This window comes from Dendropsophus ebraccatus, chromosome 7 (assembly GCF_027789765.1).
Source record: "Dendropsophus ebraccatus isolate aDenEbr1 chromosome 7, aDenEbr1.pat, whole genome shotgun sequence".
Classification (NCBI taxonomy): Eukaryota; Metazoa; Chordata; class Amphibia; order Anura; family Hylidae; genus Dendropsophus; species Dendropsophus ebraccatus.
In genome coordinates, this window is record NC_091460.1 from 121,228,927 (window position 1) to 121,253,230 (window position 24,304).

Here is a 24,304-nt window from a genome sequence, read left to right on the forward strand (position 1 = left end):
ACCCATCTACCTAATCGCTATAGTTACTGCCCATGTGCACCTATCTACCTAATCACTATAGTTACTGCCCATGTGCACCCATGTACCCAATCACTATAGTTACTGCCCATGTGCACCTATCTATCTTATCACTTTAGTTACTGCCCATGTGCACCTATCTACCTAATCACTATATTTACTGCCCATGTGCACCCATGTACCCAATCACTATAGTTACTGCCCATGAGCACCTATCTATCTTATGACTTTAGTTACTGCCCATGTGCACCTATCTACCTAATCACTATAGTTACTGCCCATGTGCACCCATCTACCTAATCACTATAGTTACTGCCCATGTGCACCCATCTACCCAATCACTATAGTTACTGCCCATGTGCACCTATCACTTTACTGTTATTTCTTTATACGTATATTATTGTTTGCATTATATGATATACATCTCTGATAACAATTTCAAGGACAGAATGCATTTCTGTTATCAAAATAATTTTTAGGAGCATAAATGAATCCAATATGAGTATCTGGACACAGACCATTCTGTACCATTGCCAGTATTTTACCCATAACAGGCTGATATACAAAGCCAGTGTTCACTTACAGCCTACAGAGAAGACTAAAGGAACTCCCTGTTCTATTACTGGAACGCTCTTGCTGATAAAGACTATATACAGTATATGAAATAATATTCTTTAATATTTTGACAGGAAGTATAAGTAGTCACCTCACCTTAAGGATTTGAATAGCTATTTGTAGTAACGAGGTTTCCTACTGAATTTTCTCTGTGTGAAACTTTTATAAGCTAACTATAATGTTGTCTATCCAAATGAAAGACTTTGGCAGCTATTTGAGGAATATTCAGGGTTTCGGCAAACTGTATTTATATTACTTGCATAAATGTCAGCAGGTAGCATAGTGAATATGGAATGTTTATTTTATATCCACTTCTCGGGCCACTTATTATTAGAGGGAAAAAACCATAGTGCTCAATCCCCAGCAGGGTGCCCACTAAGGACTTTCATTTTGTGTTCTCGGTATTAAATGCCACCATCTGTTCTAACTATCTGGTGGGAAGGAAATATTATTTCTAATTGTGAAAATTGCATTTATGTCATTGTCAACTCGAAAGTAGGAGCAAAAGATTTGTCAGCATCACAATCACTTATTTACTTGAGCCATGTTTACTGGGTGGTTTTGAATACGTACAAAATAAATTAGAAATGTCCGTAGCATGGATTCAGGAAGAATTAGGACCTTATTCCCAAGTTCCATGAAACAGGGAACCTATGGATCGGTAAGGGATGTAGTGGACTCTATATCTGTTAGGACTCGGGCCATGCGTTCAACTCTGCATCAATAACAGCCAGAATGCTTCCCATGTTTTTGTCATACTCTACTCTGCTGCTCCTTGTTGTAGCTGTGGCAAGTATTCTCTCCCTGGCTGCTCACATAGGTGTTGTGTGTGTTTGCTGATTGGTGATTGACAGCTGACACACTAGTCAGCTGTCGGTATCTGGGCAGGACCTACCTGGAGCCTCAGCCCCAATCACACCTGGGGGCTGGGACCACAGGTTCCATAAATACCATCAAATGTCTCATGATCCTTGCCTGTGAAAGACTCTAGTTACCTAGTGCTTCTTGAACTAGCTATTCACTCTGACTTGAACTCCTGATCACCTGACTTTTGGCTTGTACCCGACTATTCTTTGGATCTAGACTTTGTATTTATATTGCCCGGCTGTTACCGACTAGGACCTCTGACTATTCCCTTTTTGTGTGTTTGTCTTGTCTCGGTTTTGTGTTTCCACTTGGATCAGGTTAGGGATCGCCGCCCAGTTGTCCGCAGCCATCTTAGGGCTGTCGAGGCAAACAGGTAGGGACAGCTGGGGCGGGTGTCAGTTCTAGGGTTGCACCTGTCTGTTGTCATCCCAGACCCCTTTACCTGACAATATCATTACAGTACTGCAAAGATTTAAATGGGTACTCCCGGCTGGGGACATTTTTATTGTACAGCCGGGGAGGGGGTGGATATAGAAGCCACCGGTCACTTACCTCCCAGGTTCCAGCGCCAAGTCCCGGATCGCTCCACCCCGTTCTCCCGTCCGGCTGCCACTTCCTGGTCTGAGCTCAGCCAATTAGCAGTCGTAGCAGAGTCCCAGCACGGCCCCTAATGGCTGAGCTGGAGGAATCGAACTAATTTGCCTTTATAAATGTTGTGCAAAAAAATGCACAGTATACATAAAAAATACACAGAAATATAGAACACAAACACATATGCCCCTAGGAATTTATTTGAAAATATAGTGCAAAGTTTCTTAACATGTTTAAGGGGCTGCTTGAAAACATAGAGGGAGATTTATCAAACATGATGTAAAGTGAAACTGGCTCAGTTGCCCCTAGCAACCAATCAGATTCCACTTTTCATTTTCCAAAGAATCTATGAGAAATGAACTGTGGAATCTTATTGGTTGCTAGGGGCAACTGAGCCAGTTTCACTTTACACCATGTTTGATAAATCTCCCCCAAATGTGTATGGCTACACTGGCAAAACAACTGTTCAACAGACCATATACTACAGTTGTTTAAACATCAACTTACATCTATCTTATGTGTATGGGCACCAGGAAGAAATCAGAATCCGATTCCAATTATAATTCTTTGCAACCCAAATGTTAAAGCTGATTTATCATCCGGTTGCTGAATGTCTATTTTTGGCAACTCCAGTGAAAAAAAAAAATCTTTCAAATCGACTGGTATGAGAAAGTGCCAGAGATTTGTAATTTGCTTCTATTTAAAAAATCTCAAGTCTTCCAGTACTTATCAGCTGCTGTATGTCTTAGACATAGATGTGTAGGACATACAGCAGCTGATAAGTACTGAAAGACTTGAGATTTTTTAAATTACAAATCTCTGGCACTTTCTGACACCAGTTGATTTGAAAGATTTTTTTTTTCCCGATGGAGTTGTCCTTTAATATTCTAGCTATAAGAAATCTCTAATGGCCTATTTATGGACGATTAGCGCTCTGCTGAATGTGAGCTACATCTTCTATAACTGTACTTGTGAAGATTTATTATTGGAGTAGGAAGTTATGTTTTCAGCTATCTTTCATTACAATTTATGGGTCAAAATGATTAGGCAATGCTGCATATGCTCCAAGTAATAGCGAAATAAGCCAAAATACCATCTGTTGTGGTAATATGTTTTCCTTAGATAAGGAGAGATAAAGGGAAGCAAGTATTTTTGTAAGATCTCCGAGCTGACTGCTGCCATTGAATCAAAATTGGAGTTTATTAGATAAGAAGAAATGCAGATCTGGAGTGGAAATGAGAACACTGGAGATTATATCTGTCACTTTTTATCTGTTTTTGTGGGAGTTAAGGCACCTCTACAGCACTGAATGAAATTCTTAGGATTAACATCATTAATCAAATACTTATAGAGAGAGAAATTAAACAGAGAGAAATGTGCGGGACGTAATCTCCCACAGTACTGGAAGAATAGAATTTATCTGTAATTTAACAACTGATTGAAACTAAGTCAATGAGAAGCAGCGGTGTGCGGCTCACCGGGAGAGCTATTGATTCAGCTCAATAAACTCAACTCGTCTTACACAGGAGTAATAATAACTTAAAGGGCTCTGGAGATTACTCGTGATCTGTTTGTCAAGGTGATCCAATGGATCATGCATTTGCATTTGCATTTGAAAAACTGGACATTTGTAAAAAATTCTAATCCTAAGGGGATTTAGAAGAAAATTTTTAAGCTTTTACTGTAATATCCTCGCCAGTACAGAATTCTGTGCCATTCCCAGACCATAAGGTACAGCGGAGGAGGCAAGTTCAGCTATGATCTTGTTTCTCTATTCCTCCGCTGTTTGGTTTTGCTTCAGTGATTGACTGGGATGCCTGGGATGTCAGAGCCTGGTCCAATCTCATCCGGGGAGGATCCCTGGCATCCCATATACTGTTCACTAACTCAGTCATTAGTGCTTGCTACTAGTCTCTAGATTTTCCTTCTGTCTTTATATTCTCTTTACCCTGACCCTATGCTATTGCTATTTTACTATTCTTCTGTTTCTTATTTTGTACCTCGTTGACTAATAGATTCGGACTATGGATGGTCCGAACCTGTTTCGGTTCGGGTTCCTACAAACCAGAACTCTCTGCAATGATTCCCGCTGCCTGGTGGCTCCGTGGAGAGGGTGGATACAGCGGGAGGACCGCCTGGAAAACTGGGATACAGCCATAGCCATAGACTATCTCACTTTTCCAGGCGGTCTTCCCGCTGTATCCACCCGCTGCACGGAGCGGGCAGACAGCGCAAATCTGATGCCGAGCGTTCGGGTTCATACGAACCTCGAAAGATTCGGACCATCCCTAATTCGAACCCTTGGCTTGGTTACTACTAGAGATGAGCGAACCTCGAGCATGCCCGAGTCCATGTGAACCCGAATGTTCGGCATTTGATTAGCGGTGGCTGCTGAAGTTGGATAAAGCCCTGAATCTATGTGGAAAACATGGATATAGTTATTGGCTGTATCCATGTTTTCCAGACAACCTTAGAGCTTTATCCAAGTTCAGCAGCCCCAGCTAATCAAATGCCGAATGTTCGGGTTCGGATGGACTCAAACCCGAACCTGGTTCATTCATCTCTAGTTACTACCCATATTTGTTTGTTTGCTTGTCTGTGTTTTGTGTACTCACCTTTGGGGCAGTAGGGTACTAACACCAAGTTGTCCTCTACCACTTAGGGTAGTTTAGGTAAGTAAGTAGGGACAGCTGGCTGGGTTTAGCATTGGGGCTCAATGTTCTTGTCTCTCCCTTACCTCCTAGTGTTACTGCAGCAGCTGTTGGCATAACAAAGTATGAGGGACATTTATCAAACTTATGGCCAAGGCATATGCCAGGGAGAAGGTGCAGATTCGCCCTTTCTCCCTGGCATATGCCTGCCGTATCCCCCTCTTGCCCAATGGGTTGGATGTAGAGATTAGCGAACCTCGAGCATGCTCGAGTCCATCCGAATCTGAGCATTCGGCATAGCGGGGGCTGCTGAAGTTGGAAAAAGCTCTAAGGTAGAGATGAGCGAACCTCGATCATGCTCGAGTCGATCCGAACCCGAACTTTCGGCATTTGATTAGCGGTGGCTGCTGAAGTTGGATAAAGCCCTAAGGCTATGTCGAAAACATGGATATAGTCATTGGCTGTATCCATGTTTTCCAGGCAACCTTAGAGCTTTATCCAAGTTCAGCAGCCCCAGCTAATCAAATACCGAACGTTCGGGTTCGGATCGACTCGAACCCGAACCCAGTTCGCTCATCTCTACTCTAGGGTTGTCTGGAAAACATTAATACATGGATATGTTTTCCACATAGCCTTAGGGCTTTATCCAAGTTCAGCAGCCCCCGCTATGCCGAATGCTCGGGTTCGGATGAACTCGAGCATGCACGAGGTTCGCTTATGTCTAGTTGGATGTTAATTCCACTATATATGCCTCCTATTGGCTCCTTTTGAAAAATTATGCTGTATACATATTTATACATACTTTGCACACAAGTGCACTGGAAACTTACATTGCAAAATGCAGTTAACAATGCAGTTCAGGCAAAGATATAATTGTCATGGTACTGTAGGTCAATAGAACGCAGCCAATGGGCAGATTAGATTTTTATATTATAAGAATTTAGAGGCCTGCATGGCAAACATAGTGGTAAAATGTGGCGTTTAGCTGTTATTGAAAGGAAATCCATTCTTTACTGCTTCTTTACCATCCAGTTTGTAAAAAAAACAATGCAATTATATTTTTGAATGTCAATTATTTTTGCACTATCCCAATAATTGCAGCTAAAGACAAAGCTTGTTTAACCTTGGTGAATTTTCTTGTTTAAGATCCTACAATTACATATTATATAGACTTATTTGCTTGTTTTTCTCTTTTTTCTTTTCACAGGAGGTGATGTCCCCTATACTACATTAGCAACAAGAATGATGATGGGAGCTTGGTGGTTGTTCGCCTTAATTGTCATTTCTTCTTACACTGCAAACCTAGCAGCCTTCCTGACAGTGTCACGCATTGAGAGCTCAATACAGTAAGTATTTTAATTATACAAACACGCATATATATATATATATATATATATATATATATATATATATATATATATTAGGACATTTATATTTATACATTTATATATACTTATAGACATTTATATATCAGGACATATCAGGGCAGCTAATCAGTAGGGGTATGACCACTAGTACCCACACCATTTAAAAAAAAATTGTGATCCCTTGACCCCCTCCCCATTCTCCAGAGAATAGTGGAACAGCAAACACATCCACCATAGAGCGTGAATAAAGTGGTGTCCAAGCATGTGCATTGTTCTATTAAGTCAGATGACACAGGGCCTCCGTTCTCTTCATCAGTGTTTGTCCTAGCAGTCAGACTAGCCTCAATCAGCTAGTTATCCCCTATGCTGTGGATATGGGATGGCTTTTCATTTTGGGATAGCTCCTTATAGTTTCCCACAGGGGCAGTCCTGGTGTTCTGGTAGTATTTAATTTCACTGCTTCTTTTAAAGAGATTGTTTGCTGTCATTTACAGAAAATAAGTGCATTAATATAGGGCTTGTAGTCATAGACTGAAGGATTGGAGGGATGTCTACCTACCATACCCTACATAATTTAAGTAAATGTTACTCAACCATGCTTTCCACTTTTACATTATGCAGATAGATAAAGGAACCACCTTGAGGTTGCTGACTTACTGTCCTGTCCGTGCATTTTTTGAGCTCATGTGGGCCTTGGTTTGTGATATGCTGCCAAGACTGCATCTGTAGTCAGATTTGGTTTTTGTATCATATGTATTTGCATTTGTCTCTGTCTGAACACATTCCTACTCCTACCTCAGTAATTGATTTTCTTACCACACCCATCTCTTCCCTGCATAGATCCCTCTGGCCACTTAACAGTTAACCTTTGTTTTGCTTTTGATGGACACTGTGTCTTTTCCCTTTATCCTTTTATATTTCAGCTTGTCAGCCTGTGTTCTAGGTCTCTGGTCCAATTATGTATTTGACCTGTTGACACATTTTGCTTGGCATTCCCTGTGCTATCTTCTGTGTTATGTTTTGGCTCTCTTGACGCTTACCATATTATCTGCCTCCTCTGACCTTTCGCTATCTTGACCCAACTTTTCTGTTGATTCTGATTCGCTACCTCTGCTGCTGTTTGGTGTGACCTCCTGATACTGACTATTCCCTTAGTCTGTCTTGTCTTTGTGCTGTGTGTGTTCACGTATTGCAAGTTCGGGACTGTTGCCCAGTTACCCGCAGTCCATTAGGACTGTCCGAGGCAAGTAGGCAGGGACCATGGGGTGGGGACAAGTATAGGGTTCTAAGTCTGTGTCCACCCCGTCCCTTCCCTGACCGATCTGCACTTGCAATTTCCTGACATGTACACTATAACCCATTTTACTTGTAATTGCTGTTTTGACTTATTAATTTGTAATGACCACCTTGTAATGCATGAGACAACAAAGCCTTATTCATGGCCGTATTTTAGTCATCTCAAAGAATATTAACAAGATGTTTTCTATTAATATAATTTATGACAGTGGTTTTTTTTTAGGATGTTTTATTCAGCTGAGGAAACATTACTTCGAAACCTCCTAAAATGAAAGAGCAAACACATTTTTCATTATAGTTTGTTGCATAAAACGCGTGTAATTAGAGGGATTGGTATTCACCAGGGACCAAAAGTTATAACCAGAAGGGTTTAGTTGACAAACTGCTCCAAACAGAAAACAGCATTCTTGGAAATAATTATATAGAGGCTCCTAACATTGAATAATTACAAAGCAAAGGCATTAATTAGCTGAAGGAATGATTATATTTATTTTTCATTGATTAAATTGTATCCTCGGAGAATATAAGTTGGCAGCACCAAGACACGCTTTAAGAAGAGTCATTGTACTGTCAAAACAACCATTGAAATCTGACAATAATTAGTGCGTTTCACAGAGGTTGCTATACTGTAGTATATATGCACATTTATTCAACCTGTTACAAATGGAAGGAAATGGTCCTAGCGAATAAGGCAGGTTTTTTTTTATTTCTTGTCATCGAGTCACAAGAGATAATGTTCAAACAAGTGTCAAGGCGGACAGTTAGTCTGTATATAATGTCAGGGTTATAATGAATCCTGATATCCTTTGTCTTTGAGGTCATGCTAGATAGCTCATTACTATTAGACTACTGCTCCTCTTCAATTGCAGACTGTGACATGAAGCCTTTAAGGGTACGTTCACACTTACCGACTCCACAGCAGATTTCATTTAAATAACTGAACACAGCATCAAATCTGCACCATCAAATCTGCTACAGATCTGCTGCGGATCCTGTAGGTGTGAACGCACCCTAAAGGGGTTTTCCAGTGAAAATACTTTTCTTTCAAATCAGCTGGTTTAAGAAAGTTATACAGATTTGTAATTTACTTCTATTTAAAAATCTCAAGTTTTCCCATACTTATCAGTTGCTGTATGACCTGCAGGAAGTGGTGCATTCTTTTCAATTTGACACAGTGCTCTCTGCTGACAACTCTGTCCGAGACAGGAACTGTCCAGATCAGCAGCAAATCCCCATAGAAAACCTCTCCTGCTCTGGAAAGTTCCTGTCTAGGAGAGAGATGGCAGCAGAGAGCACTGTGTAAGACTGAAAATAATACACAACTTCCTGTAGAACATACAGCAGATGATAAGTATGGGAAGACTTGAGAGCTTTAAAAAAAAGTAAATTACGAATCTATATAACTTTCTAAAACCAGTTGATTTGAAAGAAAAAGATTTTCGCTAGAGTACCCCTTTAAACAAATAAAAGCACAGTCTAAATAAATGGAAGGGGCAGGCACAGCCTGATGACATCACTTACCAGTGTTTTTCTCTGTAACTAAAATTGGAAAGGAGCCTTGTAGGATAGGGGAAAAGTAGGAGATCGCAGGGGTCCAACCTCTGTGCTCCCCTATGATCTACATATCATGCCCTGTCTTCTGTATTATGAAAAGAGCCATGGTTGCGGCACGTGACCCGTGGCTCTATTTATTCCTATAGAGTTGACAGAAAGAGCCAAGCACATCGCTCCTCCAGCGTACTTGGCTTTATCCATTGCTCCATAGGAAAGAATAGAGTGGCGGCTCTGTTCATAAAACAGAATCCGGTGCCCCATACTAAGATCGGCGGAGGGTACAAAGAGGATCCAATGTCAGGTAAGCCAGGTAACAATATAGGAAAAGACAAAGAGATGCTTGCACTCTAGTAAACTAGTCTAATAGCCAGCTAGAACTATGGGAACAAGGGAATATAGGTTATATAGGAGGTCAGGGGTCTGGCCCAGATTGAGCTTAGACTGGCCCCTGATCCTTACAACAAACTTATAATTAGAACTAATTTCCCTAAACACACAAAACATTGCAGCACAGCTCCTGGGAGTTCTAAATTCTATCGCTGGTGATGTGGACCCTTGACATCCCAGGTAACAAGGACGTCACCCGGCCAGGAGTGAGACACAAAAAATCCGTAGCTCCCTCCTGCAGCCTGCCCATTGTGTGGGTGCCGGAGCGGAGTGCACTCCTAGATGTCCATGGTGGCACTCCGGATAAGGAGGACGTCGCTGGAGCGTAACCAGATAAGGATGTGACAACATTAGGAGATAATGGCCGTTATTGGGACTCAAATGGCCAAAAATGATGTTGTGGGAACATAGTCTTATGGGTAAAATTACAGAAATCATAGGAAAATGGATTTTTTTTGGCAGTGCACTACAATTTATATAAGCATTTTTTTTAACATTGTAACAGTCAATTTAATGAGCAAAATGTCAACATTGATGAAGCAGAAAGGAGATATATAACTGCTGTATTATATTTTAAAGAATGAATAACATATATCACACTCACTTGTTAGCAATGAAGCCTTATTAATGTATATACAGTGTTGCCTGTTACATAGTTTTAGCATATTTGATGTTTCAGAATATACATGTACCGTGTATCAGAAATGTGTACTTTTTTGGTTATTATATTGATAGATTGCTCATATCTGTTTATTTTTTTCTCATAAGAGACTTAATATAATTTACTGTAAAAGCTGTGGGTAATAAGCTTTAAGCAGAGCTTTACTATGACTTTATTATAGACTATTTTTCAAATACATGTCATAATTTTCTTCATCTATATCTATGTTACTATCCATATAAACAGTTCATTAAAGTGGTATTCACACCTTGTAAAGATGGCTTCCCAGCTGGCCTGTTTCTGGCCCCCTAAGGTGCTTGGAAAGCCGAAAACAACTGTAATTAAGCAAGTCGCTTATCTACACTGTTATGTAGCTTTGGAAATTACAGCATAGCTTGCAGGGCTATGCCAATGGCACAACTCCTATTAAAGTTAAATTCCACAAAAAAAAAAAAAAAAAAGTTCCATGCTTCAGCTGTTTTGGCTTACCAAGCACCTCCAGTGGCCACTAACAAGTTATAAAAGGCCAGGAAGCCATCTCTAGATGGGAATACCCGTTTAAATTTAGCATTTTTTATACTGGCTACTGACCTCTAGATAGTTTGTGCATCTCACTTTTAGATTTGCTGTATAGACTAGGACAGGTCACTAAAGTAATTTCATAATATTGTTCCATCTGTACTTTAATAACTAAATGAAGCTAGAAGTTTAGCATAGGGAGGGGGCACTTTTAAAGTCCCAGTGGGCCACCAAACTAGAGTACACATGCTTATAACTGTAGTGGCTCTCCCTAATCAATTCTACAAAGGAATTCTGCAGACCATATAAGCTAGACCAGGGGTACTCAACAACTTTTAGTGAAGGTCCACTTACCGGGGTCTATTGTCAGGTGAAGGTCCGAGCTGAACATCAGTAGGAAACGTGTTTTGTTACTTTGTCACAAACGTTCAACTATTTATATACAGAATTGCTGCTTATTAGCGGGAAAATTGGCATTTTTTTCTCTCTCACCAGGCCTTTGATATTAGGTACAAAGGGGGTGACTGCCCTGGTAGTATATAGCGCCCCTGTTGCTCCCCCAGTAGTGTATAGCCCCCCCTGTGCGCTCTCCTTCAGTAGTATATAGCCCCCTGTTGCTCCCCCAGTAGTATATAGCCCCCCTGTGCGCTCTCCCCCTGTAGTATATAGCCCCCTGTGAGCTCCCCCCAGTAGTATATAGCCTCCCCGTGCGCTCTCCCCCTGTAGAATATAGCCCCCTGTGAGCTCCCCCCAGTAGTATATAGCCCCCCTGTGCGCTCTCCCCCTGTAGTATATAGCCCCCTGTGCGCTGTCCCCCAGTAGTATATAGCCCCCTGTGAGCTCCCCCCAGTACAGTAGTATATAGCCCCCCTGTGCTCTCACCCTGTAGTATATAGCCCCTGTGAGCTCCCCCCAGTAGTATATAGCCCCCGTGAGTTTCCCCCAAGTAGTATATAGCCCCCCTGTGAGCTCCCCCCTGTAGTATATAGCCCCCTGTGAGCTCCCCCTGTAGTATATAGCCCCCCCATGCGCTGTCCCCCTGTAGTATATAGCCCCCTGTGAGCTCCCCCCAGTAGTATATAGCGCCCCTGTGCTCTCCCCCCAGTAGTATATAGCCCCCCTTGTGCTTTCCCCCTGTAGTATATAGCCCCTGTGAGGTCCCCCCTGTAGTATATAACCCCCTGTGCGCTCCCCCCAGTAGTATATAGCCCCCTCAGTAGTATATAGCCCCCTGTGAGGTCCCCCCTGTAGTATATAGCCCCCTGTGCGCTCCCCCCAGTAGTATATAGCCCCCTCAGTAGTATATAGCCCCCTGTGCGCTCCCCCCAGTAGTATATAGCCCCCTCAGTAGTATATAGCCCCCTGTGAGGTCCCCCCTGTAGTATATAGTCCACCTGTGCGCTCTCCCCTTGTAGATGCCCCCCAGACAGAAAAAAAAAATAACAAAAACAACTCACCTAGCACCTCGTTCCCCGCTGCGGCTGTCTTCTTCTCTTCCCGTCGGTCCGGCCCCCGGCTGATATGCGCTCTGTAGGGATGTCCCGGGGATTCCCCAGCAGAGCGCGCATCAGTGACCTCAGCGTACGCCGCCGGCCTGCACTTCCGGGAAGGACAGGCCGGCAGCGTACACTGAGGTCTGTGGTGCGCGCTCTGCTGGGGAATCCCCGGGACGTCCCCAGAGAGCGCGTATCAGCCGGGGGCCGGACCGACACTGCCCCCAGCCCCACAGGCGTACTGACATCTAAGGACAGTACGCCTATGGGGCGGGAGGCAGTGCGGTGGGGAGCGGGACGGACCGGATCCGGGGCGGTTAGGAGGTCTGACCAGGGGTCCGGACAGCTGGCCTCCGCGGTCCGGGTTCGGACCGCGGTCCGCCAGTTGAGGACCCCTGAGCTAGACCATACATCCAGTGACTCATAGGTGATTTCTTCTCCGACTGCAGTCATCTACTATCCCTTTTCTTCTCCATCTTACCCAGAATGCCATGAACACTTTTCCATCCATGATTCCGTTCAACTTATGATTGCAGTTTTTGACTGGATCTTTTAACAATTCACTATTCTACCACCCACCTTCCTAAGCTCTACGCTCTGTAGAGACCTCATATCCTGTTTTTTCCTCAGCAACATAATCTTGCTATTTTCTCCGTTACCTGCCTACTGCTGCTCCTTAACTGAAGTTAACCCCCACCAAATAGTGCCCCGGACTGTAATAGGTAATATGCTTAGCTTGTGTGCTACACTATTTGTGTACCTTCCATTAAAGTCAGTGGGAGTCACACAAATTGCCTAACTCCCCAAGTCTGTTTTTGGCTTCCAGACCACCTCTGTTGTCTACGAACAGGCCTGACAAGCCTTCAATCTGAAATTAGGTTTGGGTCCCAGAGGTGGGACCTGTGTATTGGGGACTCCTATGTCATATTATAAGGATATGCCATAAGAGTCCCAGCTAGGTATACACCTTTATGTCAACATGGAGACAAGGAGTTTCTGTAAGTAGGTTTAACACCCTAGGAAGTAACAAGATTGAGGTACTGCTTCTTCTTGGCCTGCAAACTGACTTTGATTTTTACCAAACTGTTTATCAACCTGGGGAGAATGGTCTGGGTCCAGAATTGATTGCTTTGTATGTATCTCCCAATCACATCTTTAGTGGAGGTTTTTTGTTTTCTTTTAACGTAAACAAAATAGCAAAAAAAAAAAAATTACAAGTAATGTTTTCACATGTATTACCCTGGTTGGGTATATATATATATATATATATATATATATATATATATATATATATATATATATATATAGTATATTTTTGGTGGTATCCATAAACTGTCTTCTATATACAACAAAATTAAAAATGATATTTAAAGTGTCACTGCCGTTATAACTTTCAAAATCTAAATCGACAGTGGATGTGATATAAAGCAAGTTTGCAATACATACCAGAAATCCAGGTCCAGTCTCCTGAAGGCAGATTTTTTCGACTTATGCTGGTTATAAAAAAACAGACTAAACACAGGAATTCCGGTTAACAAAGAGTGTCATGGCTCATCAATTTGTCCGTCAGTCACATGACTGCCTTCTTTGTGAGTGCTGAGATGATCTGGGAAACACAGGACTTCCTGTTTTGAGGGGGGAAAAAACTGTCAGAAAACGGGAAGTGCCGTGTTTTTCATGATAACCAAAAAAATAAAAATTATCAATGTAAATTGCAAACTTGCTTTATATCCCATCTACTGTTGGTTTACATTTTGAAAGTTTTAACAACAGTGAAACTTTAATACATAATTACATGTATTGGAGACATTAAGTAAAATTATTAGTGATATTAACTCTATTATTTGGGAATTATACACTAAACACTATAGAACCCCATGTTCCATTCTGCAAATGTATTGAGATCCATTCAAGAGCAATGATTATAGAGGGGTGATCTGCGCTGTTCTTTTGTTAAATATTTTGTAACTAATTGCTTTCTAGCTTGCAGACTCTAATGACAGTCAATTTTAATAACATCATTATATTTGTACATAAGTGTGGGGGGTTTTTTTAGCTCATGAAGGAGAGTTTGTCTTTGTTTTTCTTTCTCTTCTCATCACCATTTGCTACTTATAAAGGCCTATTAATATAATTACTTTAACTGGATCTTAACTTGTAATGATCATTATGGTTCCAATTAGATGTTTTAACTGGATAAATGTTTGACTTTTGATTTTGCTACATATGAAACTTTTAAGATATGTTTTCAGTTATCGCTGAAACGTAAATGTAAGCTAAGATGTTAAAGTGGGAAGTTTTTACAAATGGTCCCAAGTATGGCCTCCTGCTGAATGTTCCCACCTCCGCTTCCGAGACTGACTCATTTCAGAAGGGACAGCCTGCTTAGCCAATCATTGACAGCGCAGCACTGCGGCCAGTGATTGTCTAAGTGGGCTGTCACCCCCGAGACAAGTCCATCTTGGAAGTGGAGACAGGATCGTTCAGTGGGGAATCCAGAGACCTTTAGGAGGACACAGGGGGGGGTTTCAGTGACGTAAGCATAGGCTTATTGTTTTCTATGTACTTGGAACAATATGTAAAAACTTTCTCTAAGTGATAACCCTTTTAAAGGTGACGTCCAGGCAAAGCTATTTTTTCACAAGTGCTGGGGAGGGTAAGGATAAAAGAAATAACATGCTCTTACCTCTCCTGCTCCAGTGCTGGTGCCCACATAGCGCCGCCATGATTCCCAGGTCCCCGGGTCGTGATGTCTGAGGTCCACTCAGCCTGTCAGCAGCTGAGGCGGGACCCCACTATGTCAGCTAACTGGCTGAGCATACCTCACACATCACGACCAGGGTCCTTGCTCAGACCAGGAAGCAGCCAGGGACCTGGGGACCGGATCGGCGGTATACGGACACCAGCACTAAAGTGGGGAAGGTAAGAGCACATTATTTCTTTTATCCTCCCCCGCCCTAGCATCTGTTAAAATAGCTTTGCCCAGACTTCTCCTTTATTTGCTTACATAAAGTGATACTGTGCACAACACAAATGTTACAACCAGTTGTGGTATTTATAGTAGATTACCCATCTAAGTTTTAATAAAATAGTTTGACATTCTGTGGGTTCTCCAGTTAGAAAATACTCACCTTGTTAAAGGGGTTATCCAGTGCTACAAAAACATGGCCACTTTCTTTCAGAGACAACACGACTCTTGTCTCCAGTTCAGGTGCGGTTTGCAATTAAGCTCCATTCACTTCAATGGAACTGAGCAGCAAAACTCCGCCCAAGCTGGAGACAAGAGAAGGGCTGTCTCTGGAAGAAAGTGGCCATGTTTCTGTAGCGCTGGATAACCCCTTTTATTATATTTAATGCAGGTTGCTATCGGGGGGGAATAAAAATATTGAAGTATTATGAACTAACTTTCATAACATTTACACTTAAAGGAAAACTATAAGCAAATTAGAAGAACCTAACCTGCTGATATCTCCCAATAATACACTGGGCGCTAAGGATGAAAGGAACATTCTAACATTCATCCTCGGTTTCAGTGATGTTAGTATTGTAATGTATATGCTAATGAGGCGCGTTGCTGCATTTGGGGGTGGGGCTACTGCTCCTAGGGCACCGATCCGCCCATGTTCAACCCCCCCTTGTCAGCCCACTCTGCTGATATTTATTAGATGGGGGTTGGTCATCTGGAGATGAGTTTGCTCTGAATGAAATATGTGTGTGTGTATTGAATACATTTTCCGCTCGGACTAATGAGGGAAATCCTATCATATTTTTCTGTAAAATTTGTTTCTCAACAGCTTGAATTAACGTGACATAAATGTATGTGTCTTATAGGAAAATGTTGTCTTCTAAACTTCTAAATACAAAATGTCTGCTATAAAACAAATCATTCTCAAAGTGACTTTTGGCTTGTAGTCAACTGCTGTGTGTGGGGGACATATGCTCATCACATTCATAGATGTTGTTAATGAATTTCTCATTGATATAGAGCATTTGCTAAATGTTATGATTGCCAATTCATTTAACACATTTAGCTAATTATCTAAAAGAGTTATGTGATACTATGACAATCACATACAAACTGCATGTCCCACTGGAAACTAAAAACACAACTCAATGTTATACTTTCTGAATAAAGAGCTAAACCCCCTATAAACAAATGCCAAACCGCTGAAAATTACGCCAAAAAATATATAAATTTTATTGGTTAAAACATGATTAAATAGAGAATTATATGTGCAGAAATGCAAATATGGCAAGAAAGATAGCCGAGGAAGGAGCAGGAAGACGTTCTAAAACTTGCTGTTTTAAAAGGCATTCAACAAGTGAATGTTTAAAGGTTGTCAACCTCTAGAAAATATATAGTGATAAAAAAAAAGTTATTACTTAAAGAGCTTGCACAAAATTGAGAGTAAAATGGAGAGGATATTGATACTAATTGATATGAATATTATTTTCTTAGGTCTCTCCAGGATCTTTCAAGACAAACAGATATTCCTTATGGTACAGTGTTAGATTCTGCTGTTTATGATCATGTTCGGGTGAAAGGCATGAATCCATTTGAGCGGGACAGCATGTATTCCCAAATGTGGCGGATGATAAACAAGAGTAATGGAACAGAAAACAATGTTCAGGAATCCTTAGAAGGCATACAAAAGGTAAACGCTTTATTTTTCATTATTTCCAAAATACAATGTCTATGTGATGCATATATAGATTATATAATATTGTATTACTTAACCTCTTAAGGACAGAGCCAATTTTCGTATTTGCGTTTCCATTTTTTCCTCCTTGTGTTTAAAAGGCCATACCACTTGCATTTTTCCACCTAGAAACCCACATGAGCCCTTATTTTCTGCGTCACTAATTGTACTTTACAATGACAGACTGAATTTTTGCAAAAAGTACACTGCGAAACCAGGAAAAAATTCAATATGTGGTGAAATTGAACAAAAAAACTAATTTCTTTTATTTGGGGGTATTTGTTTTTACGCCATTCGCCCTGGGGTAAAACTGACTTGTTATGCATGTTCCTCAAGTCATTACAATTACAACGATATGTAACATGTATAACTTTTCTTTTATCTGATGGCTTGTAAAAAGTTCAAACCATTGTTAACAAATATGTTCCTTAAAATCGCTCCATTCGCATACTTATAACGCTTTTATCCTTTGGTCTATGGGGCTGTGTGAGGTGTCATTTTTTGCGCCATGATGTGTTCTTTCTATCGGTACCTTGATTGCGCATATACAACTTTTTGGTCGCTTTTTATTACATTTTTTCTGGATTTGATGCGACCAAAAATGCACAATTTTGCACTTTGGGAATTTTTTCGCGCTTACGCCGTTTACCATGCGAGATCAGTAATGTGATTAATTAATAGTTCGGGCGAATACGCACACGGCGATACCAAGCATGTTTATTTATTTATTTACTTTTATTTAAAACATGGGAAAAAGGGGGTGATTCAAACTTTTATTAGGGGAGGGGGCTTTTTACTAATAACACTTTTTTTTTTTACACTTACACTAGAAGTCCCCTGGGGGACTTCTAGTATAAGTATACTGATCTCTCATTGAGATCTATGCTTTATACTTATACAGCAAAGATCAATGAGATCGGCACTCGGATGCTTTCGGCTGCTGCAGTCGAAAGCATCCGAGTGCCGAGCCGGGATCAGCGCCATTTTGGAGAAGACCCCGGCAGGTAAAGGATGTGTGGATTGCTCCTCCGGGACAACGGAGGAGCGATCCACCCCACTAGACACCAGGGAAGTGCTGCATACAGTAATCGGATGCAGCTGTCAACTTTGACAGCCGCATCCGATTATTGAATTAGCGGGCATGGCAATCAGACCGTGCCCGCTAATAGTCACGGTCCCGGGCTACACGTGGCACCCGGGATTGCGGCGGTTCAAAGCGGGGTCGCCGTGCGGCCCCGCTCTGAACACCTCTTGCGGACGCATGACGTACCGGTACGATATGCGTCCTTAAGAGGTTAAAATATAAATATTATTAAAGAGTACCTGCCACTAAAAATAATTTTTGACACATCATCAGACATCACTGCTTAGGCCCACTTTGATCAGGAGATACAGCCATGAAGAGATTGCGACAGTGCGATCGGTTCCCCCGGCCGGCTGCTCATTCTGTCAATATAAGTCAAAGTTAGTCTATGAGAAACCCTATACTTCCTTTTAAAGTAGTGGAAATCACAAATGCAGAGATAAGAATATTAAAGGAGAAATCCGGCCAAAACAAAAAATACATTAAAGGCACGGCAGTGGGGGGAATATAATAAAGAATCAATACTTACTTGTCCCAGTGCCTCCGCAGAGCAGCATTATCGTTTTCTGTCCCCTGCCAACCTCCTGTATCTCTTGCCACGTCATGAGCTGGCCAGGAATGCCCACTCAAGCAGTCAATGACTGGGGCCGGACACTGCTGTAGTCACTGACTGGCCCTTCCCTCCAAGTCATAATGACAACAGAATCAAGGAGAAACGGGAATCACAAGACCTAAACGCACAGCATTAAGATATGTTCCCACAACGTTTTTTTCTTGTCCGTTTAATAATTTTTAAAATGACGTCCGTTATTTAAGGATTGGCCGCCCGTCATTGCAATAACAGCTGCTGGTACGTTAGGTCAGGTGAACTAATTGGCCTTTGGGTGTGTCATTAATTGAAAAATTAATTAAATTTAATAGTAAAAATGGAGAATAGACGGTTAAAAAAGAAAAACTGTGCGTGAACACCTAAAAAATAACGTCCACTGTTTGAAAAAGATGTCCAAAAATAATTGACATGATCATTATTTTAAGGTCCGAGCAGATAAAGTCTGTCATTTTAAACACTGTGTGCATTGAACGTTCGTCATTCCATTGACTTCAATGCATTGCATTGCAGTAAGTTAAATTGTGGCAATAACGGACGTCTTTTTAAATAGAAAAAGCTGACGCCTTTACTAATCTAATTAATATTAATCACATAGGCAGAAATTTTGTTGGTGGAACACAGCAAGTGTTCTAGGAACTTTAACACAGGAAAACAGGAAATTAAATTTTAACAAAATAAACTTTTATACAATATATATGGTGCCATCATGGCTGCCCGTTATCCCCGCTCCTATATGTTGTATGTATGGAGCACCTACTGACAGCTATCAGGGGCAACCCAGACATAAAAAGCCTTACTATAGGAAACCTCACTAATATCTGCTCTGCTTTCATAGATGATTTATTACTATTCCTCCCATCACCTCATACTTCTCTCCCCTCCCTGATGGCGACAATACACACATACTCCTATTATGGCCATTATAAACTCAACTCAACTTTTTCCTCCACTTAGCAATCCATTAAGGCTAATTATCCATTCTCTTGGCAAACATCATCCCTGAAATACCTAGGTGCGCACATTACCACGCCCCCTGCGGTCATAAAAGCAGAAAATTATTATCCTCTTTCCACATCTCTTAAACGAGAAATGGGATGGGGGATAGTGGATGGGGATAGTTAATGTAGTGAAAATTAACGCACTACCGCATTTACTATATCTCTTCCATGCTATACCAGCTGTTTTATCCAAATCCTATCTCTCTGGCATAACTTCTCTCTTCTCCCACTTTCTCTGGTCCAATAAACAACCGAGGATAGCACATTTTACACTTATCCGACATAAGCATAAAGGTGGCCTAGCTCTCCATGACTATGCGGCTTATTACACCGCTACCATATTAGTGAGAGTCTTGGTTTGCTTCCATAATAAGCAGAGGAAGCTCTGGGTCCTCCTCGACTTCCACACAGCAAAAGTGGATCCTTCAACCATTTATAGCTACCTAGGAGTTCCTTACCTGACCTTCTGAAGACCTCAGTCTTCCCAATCCTCTATTGCACCCTTGATTAAAATCCCGTCTCTTTATTCTCAGCTCCTTTTTCCCAATGGTCCTCTGTCTCTCCTCATGGGAAATTTAAACTGTCCACTAGCTACGCAAACTCCTACCTTCTTAGGCTTTTCACAAAATTTGGGCATTATTTTCTCTACATTAATAAACTCAGGTGACATCAAACCTTTAGATGACTTGTCTCATCCTGAGAAGTGCTCCCCTGCGATACATATACAGTTTGAGTTTGAAAATACTCACTGGCATTGCTCTCTTCTATGCTGGAAGAGAGACCTGCTCCCCTTTGAAACTATCCCCCTATCTTGTCTATCTACATGCTTCTTTTGGAGTCAGTGTGTGACCTTCCTCTAACATTTACTAAGAATTAGGAAAAAGAGTCACTCACTGGCCCCCGAAAAATGCAAGTCTTCACTCTGTGCCACAGTCCTCAGTGTCCTGTAAGGCACATGAAACAATTGGTACAAGGTTTCAACTCTTCTGACAAAAATGTACCCTAATGTTTCTGATAAATGATGGAGGTGCAATGGCGTACAAGGCACTATGTCTCATACTTGGTGGGGCTGTCCACTCTTACAGCCTTTTTAGGAGGAGATAATTAATTTGATTAGTAAAGTAACAACACAATCGCTTCTAAACTCCATGCCTTCAATTTTTCTCTCCCCCCCCCCCCCCTACGGAACCACACACACACACACACACACTCACACACACACACACACACACACACACACACACACCTTTTCCCCAGTTGTTTTTGGCACATTATGTGACAACTTTATATTTCTGTACATAAAGTGTATGAACATTAATTGTCATCTACATATATTTAATTTGTCTATACTTAATGCTACAGTGTGCCTTATACCTGTTTGTTGTTATGATAAAACTTTCAAAAAAAATTGATGATAAAAAATATATATGGTGCCTAATAACAGAGATTAGCAAGCATTTAAAAATACTCAAAACAATTACCCTCCAAAATTAGAAAAAAGCATAAAACCTATTCAGAAATCTCCATAGCTAAAGGGAGGGAAAGACTTAAGCCCCAAATAGGAAAAACCCAGTAGGGAAGCACTTGGTTGTAGAAGAACACAAAACCTCTGAACACTGTAAAGTCCTATTTATAGCAGTTCACTCAGAACAACTGTAGGTGGCACTGCTGCCTAAAAGCTAAATATAGACGTGTGTGAGACAGTTTGTAACCCGCCCTTTTCCCGCCAGTAACACTGGCATCAGAATATACAGTACATAGCATAACTTAATTAATACATCCTATTAGATTAAATAAATAACACACAGCCCCTAGACTGGTACCATCCTAGGCTCAGCCGCATAGGCTGCACTCTGGGACAATGAAAAAAGTTTTATCTTATGTTTCCCAAAAAATCGGTTCTGGTATATAAAAGTGGACATGTACAGTTGCTTAAAATATTGCCATTCCAGGTACATTTCATTGCATAAAAATAATTCCTCAAACATGCAAATCTTCTCTTTTATTTAAAAATATAAAGCTAAATGCACTTAAAAGCAGTTCTTTTTTATATAACCAGGATTTGAGGTTTAAAGTTTATATTATAATCCCCAGCCTGTAATAAATGGCTATAATTTAAATCTTATATGATGGAAAATATGCAATTGAGGATTGCAAATGTACAATGTGATCTAAAATAATAAAACATAATGCATTATTTTACAGGAATACATACAGTATTACGCCTCCATTATTTTCTTAAAGTTATATAAATATGCTCATACAATTTCAATACATTTTTTTATTTATACATTTCAAAAAATTTTTTGAACAAGGTAGAAAGAAAAAATACATATATTTTTTTACGAATTTTAGATTATGAAAGTAAGAACACACAATGCACATCCACATTGCACATTTTAAATAAAAAATAAATTACAAATCTATTAAACGTTCTGAAACCAGTTGATTTGAAAGAAAAAAGATTTTCACTGGATAACCCCTTTAAAGTGACTCTGTACTCACAATCTGACACCCCCTCTTCCCCAACCGCTTGTACCATTGGATAGCTGCTTTTAATCCAAGATCTCTCCTGGGGTCCGTTCTGCAGGTGATGCAGTTATTGTCCTAAAAAACAATGTTTAAACTTGCAGCCCTGTGTCAAATTGCCGTGGCCTAGAGTACTCATGTCCTAGGATTCTGACACCCATCCGTCCCTCCACCCAGCCCTCTTTACCATTTTTCCTATTCATCACCTGTCAGAACACTGCACAGGTGCCTTAACGATCCGGTTCATGTTCAGTGTTGACACAGGTGATGAATAGGAGAAAATGTTCCAGGGGCATTCCTAATGATGAAGAGGGCGGGGAGGAGGGGAGGAGGGGCGGAGGGGTGTCGCAATCCTAGGGCATGGGTACTCTAGGCCATGCCAATTTCACACAGGGCTGCAAGTTTAAAGGTTGTTTTTTTTTTAGCAAAAAAACTGCATCACCAGCCAAACAGACCCCAGGACAGATCTTGAATTAAAAGCAACCAACCCAAATTACAAGCGGTTCGGGGGGATCAGATTAGGGGGTACAGAGTTGCTTTAAGCACCAACTAGGACCTCCTAATGAGCAGAGGTTCTAATAAGTAAATTACTAGTTATACTACATCTATTTTCCGTTGTATATCAATCGATCAGTGTCAGAAAGGTTGAGGGGTTTGGCATGAGGGGTTCCCTTTAAGAGCTCGGCAGAAAAAAAAAAGAAATTGAATTCTTTAATGAACCTGCTGTCAATCATGCATTTTGTTTGATCAAAGCTTAGTATAGGGAGCTGTTACTGATCTCTCTTTGTAGTGGATACTTCAGAGGGAAAAAGTTTCAGGAACCTTCACCTAAATGCATGGTTACTAATCTAAATCATGGTAAATTTCAATGTGCATCAAATGCTAAGTATATTTGTAATATATGTATGTCTATAATCTCAGGTTAACATACCTGATATTTTTGTTAAAATTAAATGGATAACCTTTGAAAAGCTATTGTAAATTGGATGAATTTTACCATCTATTTTAGTCATTTACAGTCTGTATGTGAAGGTCACCTTTAAGCAGCTTGAAGCATTATAATTATGGTATATTTGTATGTTATCAACAAAAATCTTATTTTTTTAATATTAAGATGATATAATAACATATTTTGCACTATGAGGTTATTGTCCTTAATACTTCTTAGATGTACTGTGTTTTTTAAAGGCTAATTTAAAGGATAAATTCGGTTTAAAAAAAAAAAAAAAACCTGTTCAATTCCCAACCATGATCTAAGCTTGTTTTTAATAGGTTTCTATTGAATGAATTGGTCTGCTGAAAATCCTCCCTTCCTGGTCCACTCTGTCTCTACTCCTTTGGCCTCCCCCTCCTCTCTGAGACAGGGGACATGTGATCTCTGTCTCTTCTGTTGCCATGCAAGCAGTAACATCTCATCTGGGGAAACAAGAGCCTTTCCTGAGTAGTATAGGGGATAGGCGACCGGAGACAATGTTGTTTTACCCTTCTTTCTTTCTTTCTTTCTTTCTTTCTTTTTCTCTCTCCTTCTCTCTCTCTCTTTCTCTGATCCATCTATGTAGATTAATAAATAGAGTATTTATTGTGCAAAGCAGTAGCAGATTAATGGTGGGCAGCTTCTACAAGACAGGGGTGGGTACGAAGGCAATGCAGGGCAATTTGTGGCTGAAGTACAATGCATGCTGGGAGATATAGTTTCCTGACCAGATGCCAAGATATGAAACTGGGATCATTTGTAAAAGTTTTAATCTGGGGCTTGGAGCAGCCTAGACAACTGAGAAAGTGTCAAACAATTAGTGCAGGATAGGTGAGTGCACCTATATGTTTTTTGTGCATTTTATTATTTTATTTGTGGGTTTACTGGAGTTCTTCTTTAACAGCTTTATTACAAGCTGGCAGCTGATTTTCATATCTGTTAGTAAAGTCTGCCGCAGGCAAACAGACCCTGCCATCACAGCGTGTCAGCTAACTATAATTTCATTACCGAGGTGCCAATTGGAACCACTGAACACCAATGACATTTGTAAAAACTTAAAATTCTGCAATCTAAACAGTTGTACAGGACACATCATACTCCCTCACCTGACCCATGCCATCGCTGTACATCATGGGTTGACAAGGGATTAAAGAGACTAAAACTAAATTGTATGTTCTATATACCCACTAAATGTAATATATATATTGTTATTCTATGTGAATAGCATTACCAGCATTTTTAGTAAGCCGTGTAGTCAAAAAATTACACATAAAGAAACCAACATAAAACAGAAATAAAGCTTTACTAACATCTAAATCTGCTGTCACTTCAGTGGTAAAGTATGGACCTACAGGGAAGCTACTCTAAATAAGTGGCACCAGAAGACAAAC

At 40.7% G+C, this 24,304-nt stretch overlaps 1 protein-coding gene across 1 annotated transcript in view; it reads left to right on the forward strand.

The window, feature by feature from the left end:
- GRID2 (glutamate ionotropic receptor delta type subunit 2) overlaps window positions 1–24,304 on the forward strand; it is a 797,500-nt gene that overhangs the window by 667,244 nt on the left and 105,952 nt on the right. The window contains exons 12-13 of the mRNA XM_069976784.1: window positions 5,950–6,088; window positions 16,479–16,674. Coding sequence (XP_069832885.1) covers window positions 5,950–6,088; window positions 16,479–16,674 — 335 coding nt within the window. The remainder of the gene's footprint in view (window positions 1–5,949; window positions 6,089–16,478; window positions 16,675–24,304) is intronic.